The 20,913-nt window shown below is 44.3% G+C and overlaps 1 protein-coding gene across 1 annotated transcript in view; it reads right to left on the bottom strand.

Annotated features, from left to right (window-relative positions):
- The window catches only part of PEX14 (peroxisomal biogenesis factor 14), a 138,175-nt gene that overhangs the window by 24,580 nt on the left and 92,682 nt on the right, over window positions 1-20,913 (bottom strand). The window contains exon 4 of the mRNA XM_044237135.1: window positions 3,005-3,133. Coding sequence (XP_044093070.1) covers window positions 3,005-3,133 — 129 coding nt within the window. The remainder of the gene's footprint in view (window positions 1-3,004; window positions 3,134-20,913) is intronic.

The following is a 20,913-nucleotide window of genomic DNA, read 5'->3' as shown; positions in this document are numbered from 1 at the left end:
GGTGACATGAAGCTTCCCCTCAATGTCAACCTCCTACCGCTTTCACAAAGACTTCTCTGACTTCTCTAGCTCACATTAATTTTTCTCTTTTCTGTATTCTTACGGAATTTCTTGTCTGCATAATTAATTTTGGCATTAAATCACAATGTCTTTGATTATTATCCTTTTCTTAAGAGTTCATCTTTTCTCTCCCAGAGAGCCTGTAAGATTTTTAAGGATCATGTTTTGTATCTCTAATGACACACAGTAGATGCTCAGCAAACACGGGCGGACTGACCTGGTGCCTTTACGGCAGGTGTCCAAGTTCCCTTTGCTGACACAGGCATTTACCACCATCTCAAGGTCAACCACATTCACCAAAGAGCAGAGACGCCAAAAGAGGTACAGGGTGGGACATCTGCCACCAAAGCAGAAGGGCCAGTGGGTCCAGAGGAGATCATCCAAGAGCACCGGGCTCCCCGGGGCGGTGTTGAAAAAGCTTACCCTCCCCAAGACGTGAGCATCGGGGGCTGAGCCCAGAGAATCCCATTTTCTAGGCTAAGGTTCAGAGATGGAGTATCTGCCCTTAAAGAGCCAAGACATGGAAAGGAAAGGGCTCTGGATGTGAAATGGGCAGGAATACACATGAGCGGAGGCCATAAATCCCTCCCAGGACGCAGACAATGCCTCGGTGATAAGCATACAGATTGCACACCTAGTTCAGAAACTCCCCTGAGTTTGCTTGTAATTAAGGGGGTTAGAAAGGTAAAAAAAATATATAAACCCAATTAATCATTTAAATATTTAAAGTCAGATTTTTTCCTCACTCCAGGATTAGTATATTTCATAACGCCGGCAGCAGACAGCCCTGGTTTTTACTGGGGTTCATTTTAGAGCATGTTTAAACTAGTCAGATTGAGTGATGCTTCCAGCAACTAATCGCATGTCAAATAAAAGATATTTTATGTAATAAATTACCGCTACAAGTAATTCAAATGTCATTTATCAGTTTTATTATCAGTCAGGCAAAGTCTTGTTTCTCTATATTAATCAAAATCAAGCTTTTTTTTTTTTTTTTCCTTTTGAGCAGTTTTGACACCTCCTGGCAAAAGTACAGAAGTGAAGAGGTAGAGTCACCCCCGGAGCTGAAGGGAGCAGTGTAACAGTGCAAGAGGAACGAAGCTCGACAATGACAAGCAGAAACTTCAGGAATTTAAAATTGCCATTACCATTGTTTTTATACTAGCGTCAAAGCAGGAAGGAGTCTGTCTCTAAGAAGATGTATTTTATTTTTAGGGCTGGGAGACTCTTAAAAATACTCCTACCTAAATACCTAAACGTGTAATGCTTCTTCTCAGAGAGACCTGGACAGAAGAATCTAGATGACGGCACTGTCCCCCTCCACCACCCCCTTCTTCTCTTTCAGAAAGACCAACGGTTTAACCCCTTGTGCCTACCAAAAGTAGACGTGCGCATGAGGTTTTAGGCCAACTCTGTGACCAACCAGAACAATTTGTTCTGAGCAAGAAGTTTCCAAGTAGCCGAGAGACCTGTTTGGTTTTAAGCCATGGAGGAAACAGCTGGAATAGAACAGATGTGCGTCTTAGAAAATTCTGCACCCCAGCTGCCACTGTCTGTCCTCAACAAATCCCATTAAATGGCTGGGCCCAGGGACACAACTAAAGAAAAAGTGTGGAGACCTAGTCTTTGGATAGATGGAAACATGGAGAGTATGTTTAGTGACCCAAAACAAACACAACAGATGCGAAAGAATGCTGGCCAGGAAGGAGACGTGAGTCCCAGGCCGACAAGTGCTCGCTCCTGACTCGGTAGCTCCAGCGCAAGGCTCACCGCTGAGCACCGTTTCTTGGGTCTCAGAGGTCAGAGGATGCCAGTAGTCTATGAGACAAGGTGACTAAGGATGAAGTGAACTTGAATTCGTGTTCCCTGACCTCGCCCATTCAGCCTTATCCAGAAAGCAAAAGGAGACGTCTAACTGAGATCTGCGACACCATAGCCCACCACCCGGCCCCCTGCACTGCCTGAGCCCATAAGGATGGCAAAGTAAGGGGCCAGACCACGTGCTGGGGTCCAAACAAGCCTGGCTTGGAAGGCATTTTGTTATGTCTCCCAAAATCTGACATCTAACACTGTTTTAAATTAACAAGTTTTGAAAAAATAAAACTTCCGAGATAGACAATTAAAATGAAGACAATTACAGAAAAGGCATTTTGAAAGACAACAGATCCAAGGCTGAGTTATGTTAAAGACATAAAACTTGAGCTATTTTCCAACACTCTGAAGTGAATTTTAATCTTTTTCGACTTTTCATAAGTGACTTAAAGAAGGGGTTCTAGCCGTATTTTGGAGATTGTACATTTATTACTAGTTTGAAGAAGCATTATTCTCAAAGGGCTTCACTTAAAAACAACATGGGTATGTTCTCATGTAATAATTAAAAGCTAACTCAAAAAGGACCTTTACATTTAATTTGAAATTCTCTAAGAGGCTGTCACCACACAAATATACATGGTATAGCCAGGAGAAGGGAGGAAGGAAAAAGGGAGGAAGGAAGGAGCCACCCCAAATCTACTAATATTAACTTTAAAAAGTAAAATTAGGAGAGGAGTCATTTCAGTGAGCAAACGAGAACGGGGTCATGAATCAGACGTTCATGTACCTGATGAAAGCGTGACACGCGAAGCACGATGTAAGAAAACAGAAACAGAACCAAGAAATACTTTTATAGATTCTTACTTGTCACCAAAATACTTGAAACAACACAATATACTCATTTATTCTGGTCCCTCGTCTCTTCTTAAACCTTTGTCACATACTGAGAAGTTTGTCTAGGAGAGGATTTGGGTGTGGCACATTCCTTTGGAAAAACCCAAGAGCTAGTCTACCAGTCCCGGTTAAACACCCCTGGCTTTCTTCTGAGTTTGGGAGCTGGGAAGCACTGCTCTTTGGCCAGAATCCTGAACCCCAGTCAAGGTCAAAGCAGGAGACTGAGCGGATGACTTACTGTACGGCTGAGAAATGAGGTGAGGGGGCTGGACAGGAACCACCTGTGTGGCCGGGCCCAAGGACGGAGGCTCATCGGCAGCCGTGCCCGACTGCTGGAAAGCCAAATCAATCTCTTCATCTGTCAGCCCTGGGGGGAGAAGAGGACATAATTGCAGGTGAATACCTTTTGCCACTGTCCCTGGACGCAACGAAATCTTCATTGAGAAAAGACCCTGAGAGCCACAGAGTGCCTAGCATCCTGGTAAGTTTCCTCTCCGATTTCGGATTCTCCGGAACCTCTCTCAGTTGCAATTTAACCTTAAGCGACAGAATATTAGCCTCCACACTGCTTCCAAATGTGGCTCATTCAATTTCCTTAATTTATCCTTGAGTTTATTGCTGCTTTTGAAGTCGCTCCGTACTGCAATTCTCCATTCTTCCCCCGAAAACAGATACCATCAACTGCAAATGTGACTCATTTTAATCTGTAATGGTGTTAAAAAAAGAGGGGGAAAAACTAACAATAATGCATGAAAACAGACAGGGAAACAAAAAACTAATTATTGGGTGAGACGACTAATTAGTCTCGATCGTTTCCGAAGACGGGAATAATTTGCTTTATTTTATGACAAATGCAGAAATAAAAAGAAAAATCAGGACTGACTGTGATTAGTATGAATGGGATATAGAATGTAAAGAAGAAAATAAAACAAGAAAACAGATCAAAACAAGGCCAGGCCCAAACTTTCAGATGGTTATTGCTCTAGCCTAGCACAGGCTGCCTGTACCGCCCTTGGCTAGCTTTTCCGCTTCTCTTTGTCTTAATCCTCCAGACACCAGCGTGCTGCGCTCGGGACGGCCGGGGACGGCAGGGCGCCATCTGCAGTGGCCGCCGGGTGTGGCGAGGATCTGCCCATGGGAGAGTAACCGGCCACTTCCAGGGGGCACACGGCTGCGGCCGACTGGGGACGCGGGCCCTTGGGAAGAGGACGAGAGCGCCCACCCACCGAAGAGCAGGGACAGGTGTGGCGCACAGGTGTGAGAAACACCTGCCCGCAAGGCCGGTCCCAGAAGTGGGTCCAGTGGGTACAAGTGCTGGGGCCGCCGAGAGCGGGAGCAGCAGTGGGGACGTATCGCTAAGTCTGCAGACACCCCTCTGGCCGGGGATTCCAGGAATCCCGGGATCCAGGGCGGCTGCCACACAGAGCCTTTACACGAGGGCCGAGAGCTTCTCCCCACCTGGCAGCCCGCAGCACAGTGGATCCGCCCCGGGGGGAGAGGAAGTACACGGAGGACCGGCATCTTCCAGCTTCCGCACCGCACACTTTGTGCCAAGCGGCTGACAGATGGGGCACATTAATGCTCCGAAGCCCAGCGCTGCCCACATCACACTGGCATGTGGCAGGCTGAGCGCCTCTGCCGCTTCTCGGGTGGGCGACAAGGCCTGAACTACTCTGGCTGCGGGCCCTGCGCCTCCCTGCGCTGAGCAGTTGAGGACTGTGCCCCTTTGAAAACGCGCCCCCCCCTTCCCCCTCCGCACCCAGGGGAGCCAGCCAGTGGTGGGCAAGGCCGCCCCTCTGGGAAGCCGGAGTGCTGCTGGCCCTCCTCCCCCCCCAACAGCTCTCCACACATTGCCGGGGCAGATGAAAAGGCCGGGCGCCCAGCACCTTCAAGTACAAAAGTATGCAGGGCTGTACTGGGCCACTCCTCCTCCCAAATTCCCGGCTTGCCCCAAACTGAAGAGAAACGGGGCAGGACAGACACAGACGGGCAGGAACCCCGAGCTTGTGTCTCTCAGGTTCCATCCAGCTTGGAGGCCCGGTCCTCAACTTCCAAAGGGGAAGGGGAACCCCCTTCAGAGTTCTGGGAGCAAAGACCCGGTTTTAACGAGTTCATCATCAGCCGCAGGAGAAGCAGGCACGCGTGCGGCATGGGGGGGGACGGGTGGTCACCGGTACACCCCGGGATTTCATAAACCTGGTGCTTCGTGTGCCTTGTCAGCCGCTGGCTGCAAATGAGGATAATTTTCCCAAAAGGAGCATTCAGTTGCTTTCTCATTTTCCCTTTTGGCTCTTTCAAATATAAACAAGTACGATAACGGTTAACGCTGGGGAAATCTACAGTAAGTCACGGGCTGTGCTGCGGCCCGGAGAGCCGAGCTCGTTAAAGGGACAGCACTCCCTGCCCGCTGCTCTGCCCTCTGGCCCACAGCTCTGACAAAGCCTATTTTCCTAATAAAACATGTTCCTTGCATTATTGCGGCCGAGCCCACTAGTGAGGCCGCGGTTTAAAGGGCATCAGCACTTCCTTCCAAGCTCTTGTTTTTCAGAGACCTTATCATTTGATGCTCTAAATTTACATTGGCTGGAATTCTGATATCCCCAGTCCTCCGGAGAGCCAGGATTTTGATTTAGTTACATAAAATGAATCACTTTTCTTCTTGTAAAAAAAAAAAAAGAAAAAAGCATTTTCATGATCTCACTGAATAATATAATTTCAGAGCTGGACCATGATCCCAGCCACTGCATTCATTTAACAGATAAAGAACAACAACTAAGCCCAAGGAGGGGGACAACATGCCTCAGAACCCACGAGGCAGGGCACGGTGCTGCCAGCTTGACAACCCGCGGCTCCACGGCTCTCTCTCTGGGGCCTGGTGACGGCCCCTCCAGCACAGAAACAACAAACGGCAGCTTCTGAGACCACGTCTTAAGTCTTCAAGCTTGTGAGAGGTTGAGAGAAGCCCTGGATGGTCTCTCTGAGCCCCACCTGGCACCCCCATCTCCAGGTGAGGGCTGACGAATGGCGCTGGGAGCCTAGAGACCGAAACAGCACAGGAACAGAACGCCTGCATCCTATCTGCAAATGACACGGGGACGACTTTTTGTACAACTCCGGAACGACAAGGGTAGTGTCCCCGCATCATTCTAATATTCTAACTCCCAGGAAATCCGGAGGCCTCTCCCAGACGGGTGCCCATGCTGCCCTCAGAGCCCCCTTCCTCGGAGTGTCCCCAGCTCGGGGGCACTGGCCAGCCAGGTTCAGGCTCAGGTTCAGGACTCTCTCAACTCAGGGGACTCATATGGGACTCACGGAGACTCGGCTGGAAGGGGTGTCATCTCCTTCAGAACACAGCAGTTAACTATGCAGTCATGGGCTCCTGGTGCTGAACCAACCCTGCCTTCAGGAAGAGGGACAGCTTCAGGTCCCACACACAGGACATCCAGGTCCCCGCCCGCCCTCGTGAGACAAGCGACGGAGAGCTTAGATGGAGACCTTGCACAATCCTAAAGGTTAAAAGGAATAATAAAGGAAACCGCCAATTGGAAGTGAATTATATTTGGCCGTGAAGGCTGAGGCACAGGCTATATTATAAAAGGCATCTCTGCGTTGTTTACCATCACCCTGACTAATGCAGACCTTTTTTTTTGTTGTTGTTTTAAATAATCTCATGCAAATTAGACACACACACTTCCTTCCAGTTGATTGCTATCTGCAAGGAAAAATCTAACCGCAGAGGGACCGTGCAAGGGCTGAGCAGAGCAGAGATGGGGGCCAAGGGTGTCGCTGTCCCAGGGCAGGAAAACCTCCTGCCCTCAAGTCCCCCTTCAGCTGCCACCTTTGGAAGAATCAGCCAATTTCGATAAAGTAAAGCCCAAGATTTTCTTTCAGCTGGAATATCAGCTTGCATTACGTGGTATCCCTAGCACTTTGCATTCAGACGCTTTCAGTAACGTCAACCTCTGCCACTTGCCAATTCCAAGAGCTACCAGCCCTGGTCTGTGACAGTTAAAACGTATCATTGACAGAGAATAAAACTAAAAGTCCCGCTCAGGTATTCTGTCCACTCACTAGCTTTAGCCAACAGGAGGAGAAAGGAGTGAGGGCACCTGTCCAAAGTGAGAAGGCCAGGACGCCTGCCTCTGAGAGGCAGTGTCATTTCACCTTTAAGACCGCGGGTGTCTGGGGGTGCCTGGGTGGCTCAGTCGGTGAAGCGTCTGCCTTCGGCTCAAGTCATGATCCCAGAGTCCTGGGATCGAGCCACACGTCCGGCTCTCTCTCAGCGGGGGCATCTGCTTCTCCCTCTGCCCCTACCACTGCTCATTCTCTCTCTCTCTCTCTCAAATAAGTAAAATCTTTAAAATAAAAAAAAAAAGTAAAGAAAAAAAGACCACAGCTGCCTGACTGGCAGAACTGAGCTCTCAGTGCACATCGTGCAAACGAAGGTCCCAGGCACCAGCCATCAGGGTGGATTCCTTGTTCTCGGTTGTCTGGAATCTACTTCCATAACCAGTGCCCTTTACAAGGAGACGGCTGCTGCCCCTGTGCAGGAGCTGGCCAAAGATTTCTTCTCCAACGCTTTCTCCGGGGTGGGATTCTTTTCAAAGAACAGAGCAAGCAAGCTACAAGCTATTGATTAATAAAGCCCCTTGTTACTGCTGCGGGCAACTGAAGTGCCTCTGCGGGCAACTGAAGTGCCTTGGGGCTACCACACCTGCTTATTTGTATCCCCTAGAAAATACACAGATTTGTTTTCTTTTTCTAGAGGTTTCGGTTCAAATGCAAACAAAACCAAACGGGTTGACTCAGTGAGCTGCAGCCTGCTGGCTCGGAGCACAAGGCTGCAGGTCCTTTCCCACAGACTCAGACAAAACTGGGCACCGGGAAGAGCTTTTTCCTGCAGGACGGGCAGTGCATGGGCTTCTCAGAATAAGTCACCTCGGTGCTGTCCCCAGTGACCGCAGAGCAGTGCCACAGGGCCTGGCCCTATGCAGGTGAAGCAGAGAGACAGGGGACAGCAGACAGCAGCATTCTCTGCATCTTGTAGGTCAAATAACGACCGGGACAGCGGGGTTAGGAATAGTTTGGAAATAAGCAAGGTAATGAACACCCGACAGCACCTTCCAGCCAGACCTGAGTTTTATAATAAAAATGTCGAGTCTGGCTGGGATTAGGGAAGAGCGCCAGAGGGCCGGCAGCAAAGGGCAGCAGCTGCGGGCTGGCCACTGGGGCCATCTTCCTCCCCTGTCACAGTCCGCCCGTGTATAGGACTTGGGTGATTCATCTGGGACACGCGGAGACCGTGCGGGGGTCACCTCTCTGAGAACACGACTAGTTATCTCCCCATGCGCACTCTGAGAGGAGATGAGGCAGAGAAGACAGCTGGCTAAAAATACTCCCCAAATTAAAAGAAAAATCAACTCTCTCAGAGAAGGCTTGGGGGGGGGAGGGGAAAAAGTATTTTTATTTTATTTTATTAACATTTTGTTGGAACAGTAGAGTACAATAAGGACTCTCAGAGCCTCTAAAAGTCGTTGGATGACCTGTAGACCCCTATTTCCCAGTGCCTTGTATAAAATTGAATTTTTTAAACATAAATTACACGTAATGACGACACTGTAAAAACTAACAGTAATGGAAAGCTGTGCTGTATTTCATTAGCCTGTATTATTCCGTGCCACCTGATCCAGCCGGGCCTTGTTTATGAGTCAGTGTGTTAGCAGATGCCGATGGAAGCATTTGCTTCGACCTTGCTCTTCTCATTGGGGCATGAAATTACGACGGCAGCACCTTGATATTACAGCCATAAATACAGTAAACTGCAAATTTAAGCCAACGGCTCCTATTGTCTCTGAACATAAAGCTGATCGGTATTTATTTAAAAGGAGAACAAAAAAAATATTATATATCACCTTGTTTATGGGGCCTCCCCCACCCACTTTCTTATCCCCTCCCCCAGCCCCCCAACCTGTCTAATTCACTTGGTTAAAATATTAAGCAAATAAGCCAAGTGCTTTCTCCCCTACTGATTAACTATTCCCAAGCGGCTAAAACAGTTTTTGAGAAAACTAGTTCCAAATATCATTACCTCACGAATGAAAGAGTTTTTATAAAAATTGACCTGATGGCAGGGCCGGTCTCCACCATCCTGACACTAATACGTAAATGCAGACACAAGATATGAGACTTTCCTGTCTGCTTAAACGAGTCAAGTTCAAACAACAGGAGAAAAGTTGCTGGTGATGCCCTGAAATTGAATGTCCTCACAGTACCCTTCTAAAAATCGTTAGGTAGAAATGCTATTTGAAAAAGCAGCAAAACACTGCCTCCTGCCACCTAAGGAAAGAAAGAAAGATACCCGACCATGAATGTAACTCTCATCTCAACACAGGGAGCCGGGGACCTCTCATTAAAACTTGCACCAGCCCCGTCCTTATCCCAGGGAACCATAAAGACAATATATCCTTTAAATACATTAAATGTGCAAGAAAAATAAACACAAAGACAAAAGGACACTGGAGATCACCCAGCACGTCTCCTAGTATAAATCACTGAGTAAAAAGCCAGTGCAAAATGTATTGCACTGTTAGCTTCGAGACCGAGGAACCGGGAAGCCTCGCTCCACTGTAAGTCTGAAAGGGAAGGCAGTCTGCTCCCCTGATGTCAGAGGAAGAGGATCCCTCTGTGTCTCAGAGAGGCAGACGAGAGATGTAAAAACTCAGCCAAGTCCAAGTTTGGATGTTTCAAACAGTTGGTGGTGAAAACGCCAGCACACCAGCAGGCAGGCTTTGCAGCCTCCACTAGTGAAGACTGCAGGACTGTCTGAGCCGTGAATTAAATGCAAGTTTCAGGGATCAATTTCACTCCAAATCAGACAGGCTGGGGCCACGGGACCCGGTGCTCAGCAGCATCAATGGCCAGGATCACAAGTTTTGTACATTTACTTCGGATACCTTATTCCACAGCCAGACGTACTCCCTCGGAGCCCTAAATTACTTCAGCCACACCAGTCACCGAGCTTAGCTCCTTCCGCCTGAGGAGGAAACTTCCCTATAAAATTTATTGAGCTTCTCTGGGGAGTAGTATAACTGGTGAACAAGACAGAAGTGAGCTGCCCCTTGGTGTAACACAAATTGAGATCTCTCGTATGAAAGACTGGGAGGGTTTCCAATCAGCATCCACAATGTCTATTTTTAGATCTATAGTCTGAAGGGTTTTTTTTTTTTCTTTTAATCCCTCTCCGCTAAATTAAAAACAAAAACAAAGAGGAGTTGATTTTGTTATTTGATCATCAATTCCAAAGGATTAATAGCACGGCAAATATTGTTGCCGGCTGTGGACGGCAGTATCTACGCCAGCAGGTCCTTGGCAACAGGCTAAGTCAGCCCTGCCACGGTGCACTGAACAAGTCCTGGGGAAGGAACTGTGTCTTTAAAGACCGAAGGGTGTGATAATCAGGAATCATAGCTATTTGAATGCCATGAGCAGGTAAGCCAAAGGTATGTTTGTGCATGGGCAGAAAACCCAAATTAATAACCACTTTTAACTATACTTGAATCCTGTTCCTGTTTTAGAAGAGGCAAAGAAGTACATTAAAAAAAAATTTTTTTTCCACCTTTGACATCCAAGCAAGAAATTCAGATCTGGCAGAAAAGCTGAAGCTCATCTGCTTGACCTATTCTTTTCCTTTCCTTTTTCTTCTGTTAAAAATCAAGAGAAAATGATATAGAGAGGGACAGTGACTCACCTACAGCCCCTGGTGAGCCCAGAGGCAGAACCAGATTTTCCACACTGAGTTCTTTTTATGGGGAGGGGGGCTGTTAAGTAGGAGCAGCCTGACATGCCTGCTCCCCTCTACTATCTGACACAACTAGAACATTTTTGATAAGCAAACTCTTAAAATCAATCGCCTCAAAAAGAAAAGCAAAAAGAATATATATGACCATAGGGAGAAAACAAGGTAAAAGGTATATAGAACTTCTGTGTTAAAAAAATAAATATTTGTATCTACACACATAAAAACAAATCTAGTTAGTCACTGCGGGCATAAAATAGAGAGAGAGGACAGAGGTAACTCTGGTTACAGATAGAGAAGGGACTTAGCTGGGGACAGAGGCTGAAGGCAGACTTTACACTGCCTATCCTTAGGAACTGTACTCCATGTGAATATATTTCCAATTCAAAAGTATAAATTACTTTTTCTTTTTAAAGATTTTATTTATTTGACAGAGATCACAAGTAGGCAGAGAGAGAGGGGGAAGCAGGCTCCCCGCTGAGCAGGGAGCCCGAGATCATGACCTGAGGACCCTGAGATCATGACCTGAGCCGAAGGCAGAGGCTTTAGCCCACTGAGCCACCCCAGTGCCCCAAAAGGATAAATTACTTTTTAAGAACAAAAAAATATCTAGAAGGGGAGAAAAAAAAAAAAAAACCAAAACCCTGAATCCGGAGCAAGATCACTTAAAATGGTTATCCCCATTTCCTGGAAGAGAAAAACCAAGATAGAAAAAGGTATAGAGACGAGCCCAGAAACAGATTAGAACGATATCCACATTTTCTAATTTCTTGCTTAACCCATTGTGGCTGTAACCACAGCATCCAAGTACAAGGTAGCTTGCTTTCTTTCTTCTTTATTTTTAATGTGTGTTTTTAAAAGGCAGGCATCTGTTCTATTTTGACACATCCTGGCCGCCCAAATGTTTCTTTCAGCTCTAAATATTTGCTTCGCCAATGGAAATGTTTCCATCACTGCAACAAAACAAACATTTGCTTTGGGATGGTAGGGACAGCCATAAGCTGTTTCATATGTTACTGATTTGGGAAACAACTTACTATGGGACGCAAATCAAGGTGGAGATTTTTGTTCCTTGAGGAGAACAGTGGCACAAGAGCTCAGGGTACCAAGACACAGTCACTCGGCCAAATGCCGTGATGGTTCAATGTTCATTTGGGATTTTCTTTAACATCTTTAATCTTAAATATATGATGAAAAGGCTTACTATTTGGCATTCAACTTACTTCCTTAAGTTTTAAATTACTATGCAGCTATCAAATTCTTTTAAAAGTCCTCATGTTAATCTGATATTAACATATTAAAACATTCTATGTCCTAATAGGCCAATACAGTACATAAATTATTTTGTCACCTATTTGTGTAGCACAAATGACTTTGGTATTGGTTGCTATAGTCAACATTACTAGCGCAGAGATAAATATTTAGTATTCAACTAAATGCATAAATATTTGAGTGCTTATTTTGCTAGGCAGTGTGAGAACCAAGACCTCATCTTCCCTACCTGTTAAATGGCAGCCTCCTTTAGACCTCTTCCCGCCTCAATTTCTTATGCTGAAAGAATATTTTGTCTGTCTTCTATTTATAATATAAAACATGTAATATTGTATAATATATAAACATAAGATCTATAATACATAGACGTATCTATTGACAGTAAAAATAGCACATCAACTGCAGAACACACAGAAAATAAAAAAACGAAAAGTAAAATTCATTCACATTTCCACTCTCCTAGAAATAACAACCAAAATTTATTAAGCCCACGTGTCAAAGAATAATTTAAGGAGTTTTTGTATTTTTAACTGTTTGAATCTCAAATAGGAGCAGGGTCCCATGTCCCTGTGCCCGTGGCCTCTCGTGGGCCTGTGCAGCGTGTAGCCCATGCAGTGAGGGGTGGCAGGGGTAGCCTCTTTGGCTCCCAGTTTACAGGTAAGGAAGCTGAGCTACAGGGACAGTAAGCGGTCTAGCTCAGGTCCCAGTGCCCGCGGGTGGGGATGCTCAGGAATCCGCAGGACTCCAGACAACACAGGGGAAGTATTCCAAACCTCTATTCATGTTGAAAGCAGACACTGACATCCTGCCCTCGCTCCGGGCGTATCATTCAGATGTGTTGGTAAAGTTATTAAGATTGGATTTCTTCAAAATAAAAATGACTTTTTGGCATGAGAATACCCCAAAGCTGGCAAAGGAAGTGCCAACTGAGAAGTCTGCTGTGGAAGTGCAAACCGAGAAGCTTCTAGAAGATAAGTCAGCATTTATCTCAACAGTATTAAAAATGTTCAGGGGTGCCTGGGTGGCTCAGTGGGTTGAACATCCGACTCTTGGTTTCGGCTCAGGTCATGATCTCAGAGTCTTGAGATCAAGCCTTTTGCTGGGTTCTGTGCTCAGTAGGACATCTGCTTGAGATTCTCTCTCTCCCTCTGCCTTTGTCCCTCCCCCCTCCAAATAAATAAAATCTTAAAAATAAAAATAAAAATGTTCATAACCCTTTGATTCAACAATTTTGCTTCTAGGAAATAATAAAATAATGTAGTATAAAACTACTGCGCAAAGACGGTTCCTCGCCTTATTTTTAAGAAAAGCAAAACATTTAAACAACATAAATGTCCAAAGAGGGCTGATTAGACAAATTAGGACATATTTCAGTAATGTGATATTATTCAACTGTGCACATTCTCATGAACAATTTCTGATGGCATGGAAAATGCTTTTGATACATTAAGACATAAAAAGCAGATGTTATATTCATAGCTTGATCTTAATTACATTTAAAAAAAGAACAAAAGGAAGCAGGAGAGTTGCATCATTTTTAACTTAATCTGAATCCAACTTACACATGTTCAGAAGAGAGAAGGGAAATGACACTACACGCCGCAGGGAGGGCCCACCATTCCATTCAAGGAGTGTTGTGTTTGCAAGCAGGCATGGCACAGGACGAACGGATTTGCTGTCTGCTCATCAACTCATTCCCACACGCCCCACAGCCGGAGCATCCGGACACCGGGAACGTCTTCCCCATACATCTTGGCACCCATATGCAAAGCCAACCGTGTCGTCTGGTGTTAAACCAAAGATTTGCTTCAATGGGAAGGAAAATGTGGCCGTACCAGACTTACTAAGAAGCGACACAGCGGTATCCTGCGAAACACCACCTGTGGGATTTTTAATAACTGTTTTAGAAATATTCAACAGGTATATGTCCACAGTACAATTCTGTATTCTGAAGATACAAAAGGGAATATAGTGGAAAGCTGTCACGCTCCCACTCCTGCCAGCTGGCCACGCTGTTAGATCTTCCCAGAGACAACCACTGCTACTCGTTTCTTAGGTGTCTTTAGAGATAGTCTGTGGATATGGAAGTGCTTTTCCATATCCATATAATGTACATTTTATATGTTAGCGTATATATGCACGTGCATATTTTTGGTACAAATAATAACATGGTGTAAACACTATTCTACAAGTTGCTATTTGTAATTAATATACCTTAGGGAGCATTTCTTACCAGCATCTGTGGCGCTCTCTCATTCTACTTACTGACTATAAGGCAATCCATTTTGTAGCTACACCATGATTTATTTAACTTGCCCCCTATTGTACATATACTACAAAGCCCCAAAACAAGTCCTTATATGTACCACTTGTACATGTGCAAGTTGTCCCTGGAAGTAGACTCTGATATGTGCAGCTCTAATTTTGATAAACATTGAATGACCCTCCTGAGAGTGGTTTCCATTTACTTCCCACCGGCGTGCACGTGTTTCCCACGACTTTGCCTGCATGATGCTATCAAGCTTTTCCTTTGTCATCCTGAAAGGTGAAAGAATAGCCTCATTGTAGTTTTAAGTAAACTTCTGTTAGCTTTCCATATACATAGAGAGGAGCACACATTTTAAGCAGACAGCTTGATGTATTTTCACACAGTGAAAACCTCCATGTAGCCACCCCCCAGATTAAAAAATTATAATAATAAAACAACAGCCCCTGGGAGCAGCTCTCGTGTGTCCTCCCTGTCACTACTGAACTTCTACCATCACGGATGAAATGTGCCCATTTTTGAACTACATATAAGTGGAACAATTCCAAAAGCATTCTTTCAACACGATGCCTGTGTGATCGCCTGGTTCACTCCCTCTGACTGCCGTACAGGACAACGTATCTGCCTGCTCCACAGCCATGCTGCTGACCACGTTTTTACACACAGACTTCGGAGGGGAACGGCTCGCTCACGTGGGGTGTGCGTATTCTCAGCCAAACAGACACTGTCAAGTTTCCAAAGTGGTCACACCAATTTCCACTCACATCAGGAGTGCGGGAGGGTTCTAGCTGTTCCTCCCAACACCAAAGTTCAGGGTTTTTCCATTTTGGCCATTCTGGTGGGTGTGAAGTCATTATATCATTCTGAATTGAATCTGCATTTCTCTGATGACTAATGAGGTTGAACTGTCTTTCCGCATACTTACTGTCTTCACTGGGTACAGTGCCATGCACATGTATGTATGGATACGCGCCATTTATATACAGATGCATAAATACGGTAATTTGGTTAACTGTGTTGTTAGAAACTTGACTGCTGCCTGTGTGTACTATCAGTTAGTAAGAAAGAGGTTTTAAAATTTCCATTGTGACAGCAGGTTTGTCTAGTTCTCCTTTCAGTTCTGTCCATTTTTTGCTTTCTGTATAATCGAGTGATGTTATTTGGTACACACATACTTAGAAATGTCAAGTCTTCCTGGTGATTGATCATTCTGAAATTTCCTTACCTCTCACTCCACTTTGAAGTCTATCTTGTCTGATATTAGTACCTGGTTTCTTTGGTTAGTGTTTGCGTAGTATCTTTTCCCATCATTTTACTCTTAATCCTATGTGTCTTTTCATTAAAGGTGTTTTGATGTAAGCAGCACTGATGGGGGTTAGTTTTTTTTTTTTTTTAATCTAATCTTGACAAACTTTGCTTTTATGGGAGTAGTTAGTCTATTTACATCTAAGATGAATACTGAAATTTGGGGGTTTATCTCTTTCATCTCACAATTTGTTTTCCTTTTGATCTGTTTAATGTCCTCCTTTCTCTTTTTGCCAACTTTTTAACTCAGCTTTCCCTTCCGTCGGCTTGTAGACAAGGTGATTTTTTTTTTTTTAAAGATTTTATTTATTTATTTGACAGAGCGAGATCACAAGCAGGCAGAGAGGCAGGCAGAGAGAGAGAGGAGGAAGCAGGCTCCCTGCTGAGCAGAGAGCCCGATGTGGGCCTCGATCCCAGGACCCTGAGATCATGACCTGAGCCGAAGGCAGCGGCTTAACCCACTGAGCCACCCAGGCGCCCGACAAGGTGATTTTTGATGGATTTCTTCACTACAGTGTTACAAACCTTCCTTTTATAGTTGCTAAATAGCTTTGAGGAGAGACTCTCAAACTTTCCCCTCTAATTTCAGCATCCATTGGTGGACTGTGCATCTGCAATGATAACCACTGTTGCATTTGCCTAATGGGGGATCCTGGATTCTTAAGAGTGAACAGGGTCCGAGGCTCAAAGTGTCTGAAATTGATGCCCTAGATGCCACTATACACCCCTGACTTACCATCGTTTCATATAAATGAGAAATGTTACCATTTTGTCAGCAATTCCAACGCTTTCATCCATCCTTCCGCCTGTGTTACTGTCACGCATCACATTTATACATGCGTCTTAAACCCCACAAGAAAGACACTGTGTTATTTTATACAGCCAATATCCATTTCTATTTGTCCCTTCCCTTGCCTGCCTGCATCTCTGCGTCTTCAGGTACGATCACTTTCTTTCTGTCTGAAAACCCCATTAGTGTTCCTTTCAGTGCAGGTGTGCCGGCAATGAATTCCCTCAGTTTTGTTTATCTGGAATATCTGTATTTCCCCTCACTTTTAAAAAGTGTTCTACTGTGAAATAATTTCAGGCTTACAGGAGAGGTGCAAGTATAGTACAAAGAAATCTCATATATTTTCCCCCTGGGTTCTTTAAATGTTAAATCTGCTTTATTATTCTCTATCGATCTATCTACCTGTTTTTGTTTTTTTTTTCCCCTGAACTGTTTAAGACTATGTTACAGACAGGATGCCCCCTCCTCCCTACGTATTTCAGTATTAATTTCCTGACTCTGGGGCAGGGAGTCGGTACTCATATATAACCACAGTACAACTATCAAAATCAAAAAGTTAACACTGTTGAGTTTTTATCTGCAGTTCAGACCTCCCCTCTGAACTCTATTCACATTAATTTGTCTGCCCACCTGCGGCTTCACCTGTATGCCTGATAGAGACCTCGAATCCACCTAGCTCCTCATCTTGCCCCACCAAGATTAATGGTGACTCCATCCTTCTAGTCACAAGGCCCAAACCCTCAGAGTCATCCTTAACTTCCGCTTCTCTTTCAGACTTCAGATCCAACAAATCAGGATATTCTGCTGGATTTATCACCACGTAACAGCCAGGGATGTGACTGCTCTCTCAGTTTCCATTACTGTTCTCCAACTGTCTACTTTTAGGGTGGCAGCCAAGGTGATCCTGTAAAAGCTTAAGTCAGACCATTTAAGTCCTCTGCTTAAACCCTATGATGGTCTCCATTTTATTAAAAAAGTAAAACCAAAGTCTTCCTGTGGATCAGTGCTGCTCTACACAACCTCACCTCCTACCAATGCTGTGCCTTCAGCTCTCACTGTGACCCACCTTGCCCGCACTCTGGCCTCCTTTCTGTTCATAGAATTTGCCAGGCAAGCTCCCACTTCAGGCTTTCGTACAGATGGTTCCCTTTTCCAGGAACTCTTTCTGCCCAGAAATCTGCATGGCTCGCTTCCTCCTTTTCTTCAAGTTTTTGCTTAAATGTCACCTTGGTGGAGACTTTCCAGACCATTCCATTTAAAATCATAACTTTCTAAGAACTCTCTATTGCTCTTACTCCCCTTACATTACGGTTACATTTTCTTTCCCTAACGGTCTCCTTTCCTTCCCACCACTAGAATGGAAGCTCCCTGAAGGCAGAGATGGGGCCTATTTCATTCACTGCTATATTCCCAGGACCTAGAATACTGCCTAGATTCTATGGGCACTTATGCAGGTGTTCAACGAAACTGTGCAGAAGAAATATATCCATGGAGGCCAATATGCAAAACAGCTGCTCAGGTTTGGGGAAAGCCAGCTGGCACATGGAGCAAACCTGGAGTCCGACTTTCTTGATCGCTCTTTGCCCTTGAAACATCTCTTTAGAACCTCCAAGGAGTCCCAGAGGTGAATATAAAACTGTGTATTCACCCTGCACTATGGCAAACTAATTTGTTCCTCAGTCGGACAGGCCTTGTACTCTTCAGTCCCCTCCCCTGATGCTCCACGCACCGCACACTCCTTCCAATCCTACTCCAGTCTTGTCCCTTGTCCTGGGTTCTCTCTTCCACCACTGGAGTCTCCTCTGGTCACCCCCCTGCCAGATCACGTGTCTGCAGTGACTGCCATCTATACAGTATTCCTCTGGTTGTCAAACACAGGTAGCCTTGTAACCTTCCTTTTGTCTTGGATGGTTTTCTAAGGAGTCTAACATTGTTGAACTTTGACTTTTACTGTCTTACTCACTGCTGTATCCCCAAAGCTTAACATATGGATCAACCTGTCGTGGGCAGTCACTAACAGTTGTTCAGTGTGTCAGTAAATGTGAATAAAGCCTACTGGTATTTAATGGACTGCAGATCGCTAATAACTGAAAGATATACTTATAACATGTGGGGACAATCTCTTTTTTTCTCTCTTTAAAATAAAGTTATGTATATAAAACTCATTACCACTGCCATAATAGGCATGTAACAATATTTCTGAAGTTCTACCCCACGTGATAAGGCAGGATATAAAATTAAAATATTTAAGAACTGGAAAGAAGATCACAAAATAATCACTTGTAGACAACAGGATTACATATCCAAAAAAAAATCAATTCAATAAAAAAGTTTAATGACATAGCTAGATTTATAATATATACTTTTAAAAAATTCAAGAGTATTCCTACATACCAGCAACAAGTAATTAAAAATTAAAATGATGATCAATTCCTTTCACAATAGCTACAAGAAATATACAATTACTGAGTAATCTTAAAGTATGTTAGATCTATATAATGAAAACCTTGCAAGAGAAGTAAGAATGTTGATGGGGCACCTGGGTGGCTCAGTGGGTTAAATATCTGACTCTTGGTCTCAGCTCAGGTCATGATCTCAAGGTCCAGGGATCGAACCCCACCTCAGGGTCTGCGCTGAGCGTGGAGCCTGCCTGAGATCCTCTTTCTCCCTTTTTCCCTCTCTCCCTTCCCCTACCTATCCGTCCCTCAAAGAAAGAAACAAATAAAAATACTGAAATAAATGGAATAGTCTTTTCAAACTAATTTGAAAGATTTGATCAATAAAAACTCCAATTATTTTAAATATTTTCCAAAGTTCCAAAAGGTTATCTTGCGTAAGCACCTAAGAATGTACAAGTAAGGGAGGCCTGGGTGGCTCAGTTGGTTAAGTGGCTGCCTTCAGCTCGGGTCATGATCTCAGGCTCCTGCGCTCGAGCCCAATGTCGGGATTCCCTGCTCAGCGGGGAGTCTGCTTCTCCCTTTCACTCTGTGCTTTCTCTCCCTCCCTCTCTCTCTCTCAAATAAATAACTAATCTTAAAAAAAAAAAAAAGATGTATAGGTAAGAATAAGGAATGTTTGAGAGTTCATTCTGTCTCCTCTACTTCTTGGAAATGCGTTTAAACTACCTCCTCTAGGGATTTCAGTATGTTTCCATAACTCATCAGGGTCTACTCTGAATTAATGTTCTACCACTTTACATATTAAGGGCCTTAATATGATACATATAATTATATGTGCCATATTGTACATATTAACACATTTTATTAGGAATCAATTTCATTTACACCTCCTTGTGCCTTCTGTGCTGTTGTTCTAATGTTCATCACATATATACATACATGTATGTGCTATAAATCCAAAAGTATCTTCTTGCTTTAGACAACTTTTTTCTTAAGAAAAAAAAAAATAGTATTTTGTATTCACCCAAAAATTTCACATTCCCTATGCTCCTTATTCTGTCTGAGGATCCAAATCTCCTCCTGGTATTAGTTTCTCTTCAGTACGAAGATCTTCCACGGATATTTATTATTAATAATGCATGTCTGCTAGCAACAATCTCTCTTAGCTTTTACTAGAAATACCATTATTCTGTCTTCATATTAACAGATATTTTTGCTGTGTACAGAATTCTAGGTTGATGGTCTTTTTTTTCAGTTTTTAGAAGATGTTATTCCACTGTCTAATGGACTACCTAACTTCTGACTGTAACTCTGACTGCATCACTCTGATCACTGTTCTTTTTTCTTGTCTTTAGTCTCCAGCAGCTTCACTATAACATAACATACGTAATTTTCTCTGTATTTATCCTGCTTGAGGTTGGCCATGTTTCCTGGTTGCTCTGTGTGTGCATGTTTTAACCAAAATTGGAAGTTTTTCAGCCAACATTTCTTCAAATATTTTTTAAAAGATTTTATTTATTTATTTGACAGACAGAGATCACAAGTAGGCAGACAGGCAGATAGAGAGAGGGGAAAGCAGGCTCCTTGCCAAGCAGAGAGCCCGATGCGGGGCTCAATTCCAGGACCCTGGGATCATGACCTGAGCCGAAGGCACAGGCTTTAACCCACTGAGCCACCCAGGCGCCCTGACACTCCTTCAAGTATTTTTCAGCCTCATTCTTCTCAGATTTGGAGGTTGTGATTACCCGAGTATTAGCCAACATGATCAGTGAAGGTCTGGTCCTATTTTTTCAATCTTTTCTCCCTCTCGGTACTCTAGTTTGAATGACTTCTACTGACCTGTCTTTAAGATCACTGATCCTTTCTTCTCTTGTGCCCAGCTGGCTATTAGTCCCATCCAGTGAAATCTCAGTGACAAGTATTATCTTTTTTAATTCTAAGATTTCACCTGGTTCTTCCTTACAGCTTCCATATCTATACAGCAACTCCCCACCTCTTCATCCTTTCACCCATATTTTTCACATATACTCAATGTATTTTCCAGCTATTTTAAAGTGTTTTTGTGTGTGCATCTGTGAGTCTATTTCTATTGATTCTCACTTCAGGTAAGAGTCGCCGGTTCCTGTTTGCTCATCTTCGCATGTCTAGAAAGTCTTTATTTTATACTGGACATTGTGGATGGTAGGCTGTAGAGAGGCTCTGTCTGGATCCTGCTGTCTCCTTCTAAAGACCTGAGTGTTATCCTAGTAGGCAGTCAAATTACTGGCAGATCATCTTAATCTGGGGCAGGCCATTTTATACCTATTTCTTTTTTGTGCTT

This window comes from Neovison vison, chromosome 2 (assembly GCF_020171115.1).
Source record: "Neovison vison isolate M4711 chromosome 2, ASM_NN_V1, whole genome shotgun sequence".
NCBI classification, from domain to species: domain Eukaryota; kingdom Metazoa; phylum Chordata; class Mammalia; order Carnivora; family Mustelidae; genus Neogale; species Neogale vison.
The sequence above is the reverse complement of the archived record's forward strand: the minus strand, read 5'-3'. Positions and strand labels throughout refer to the sequence as shown.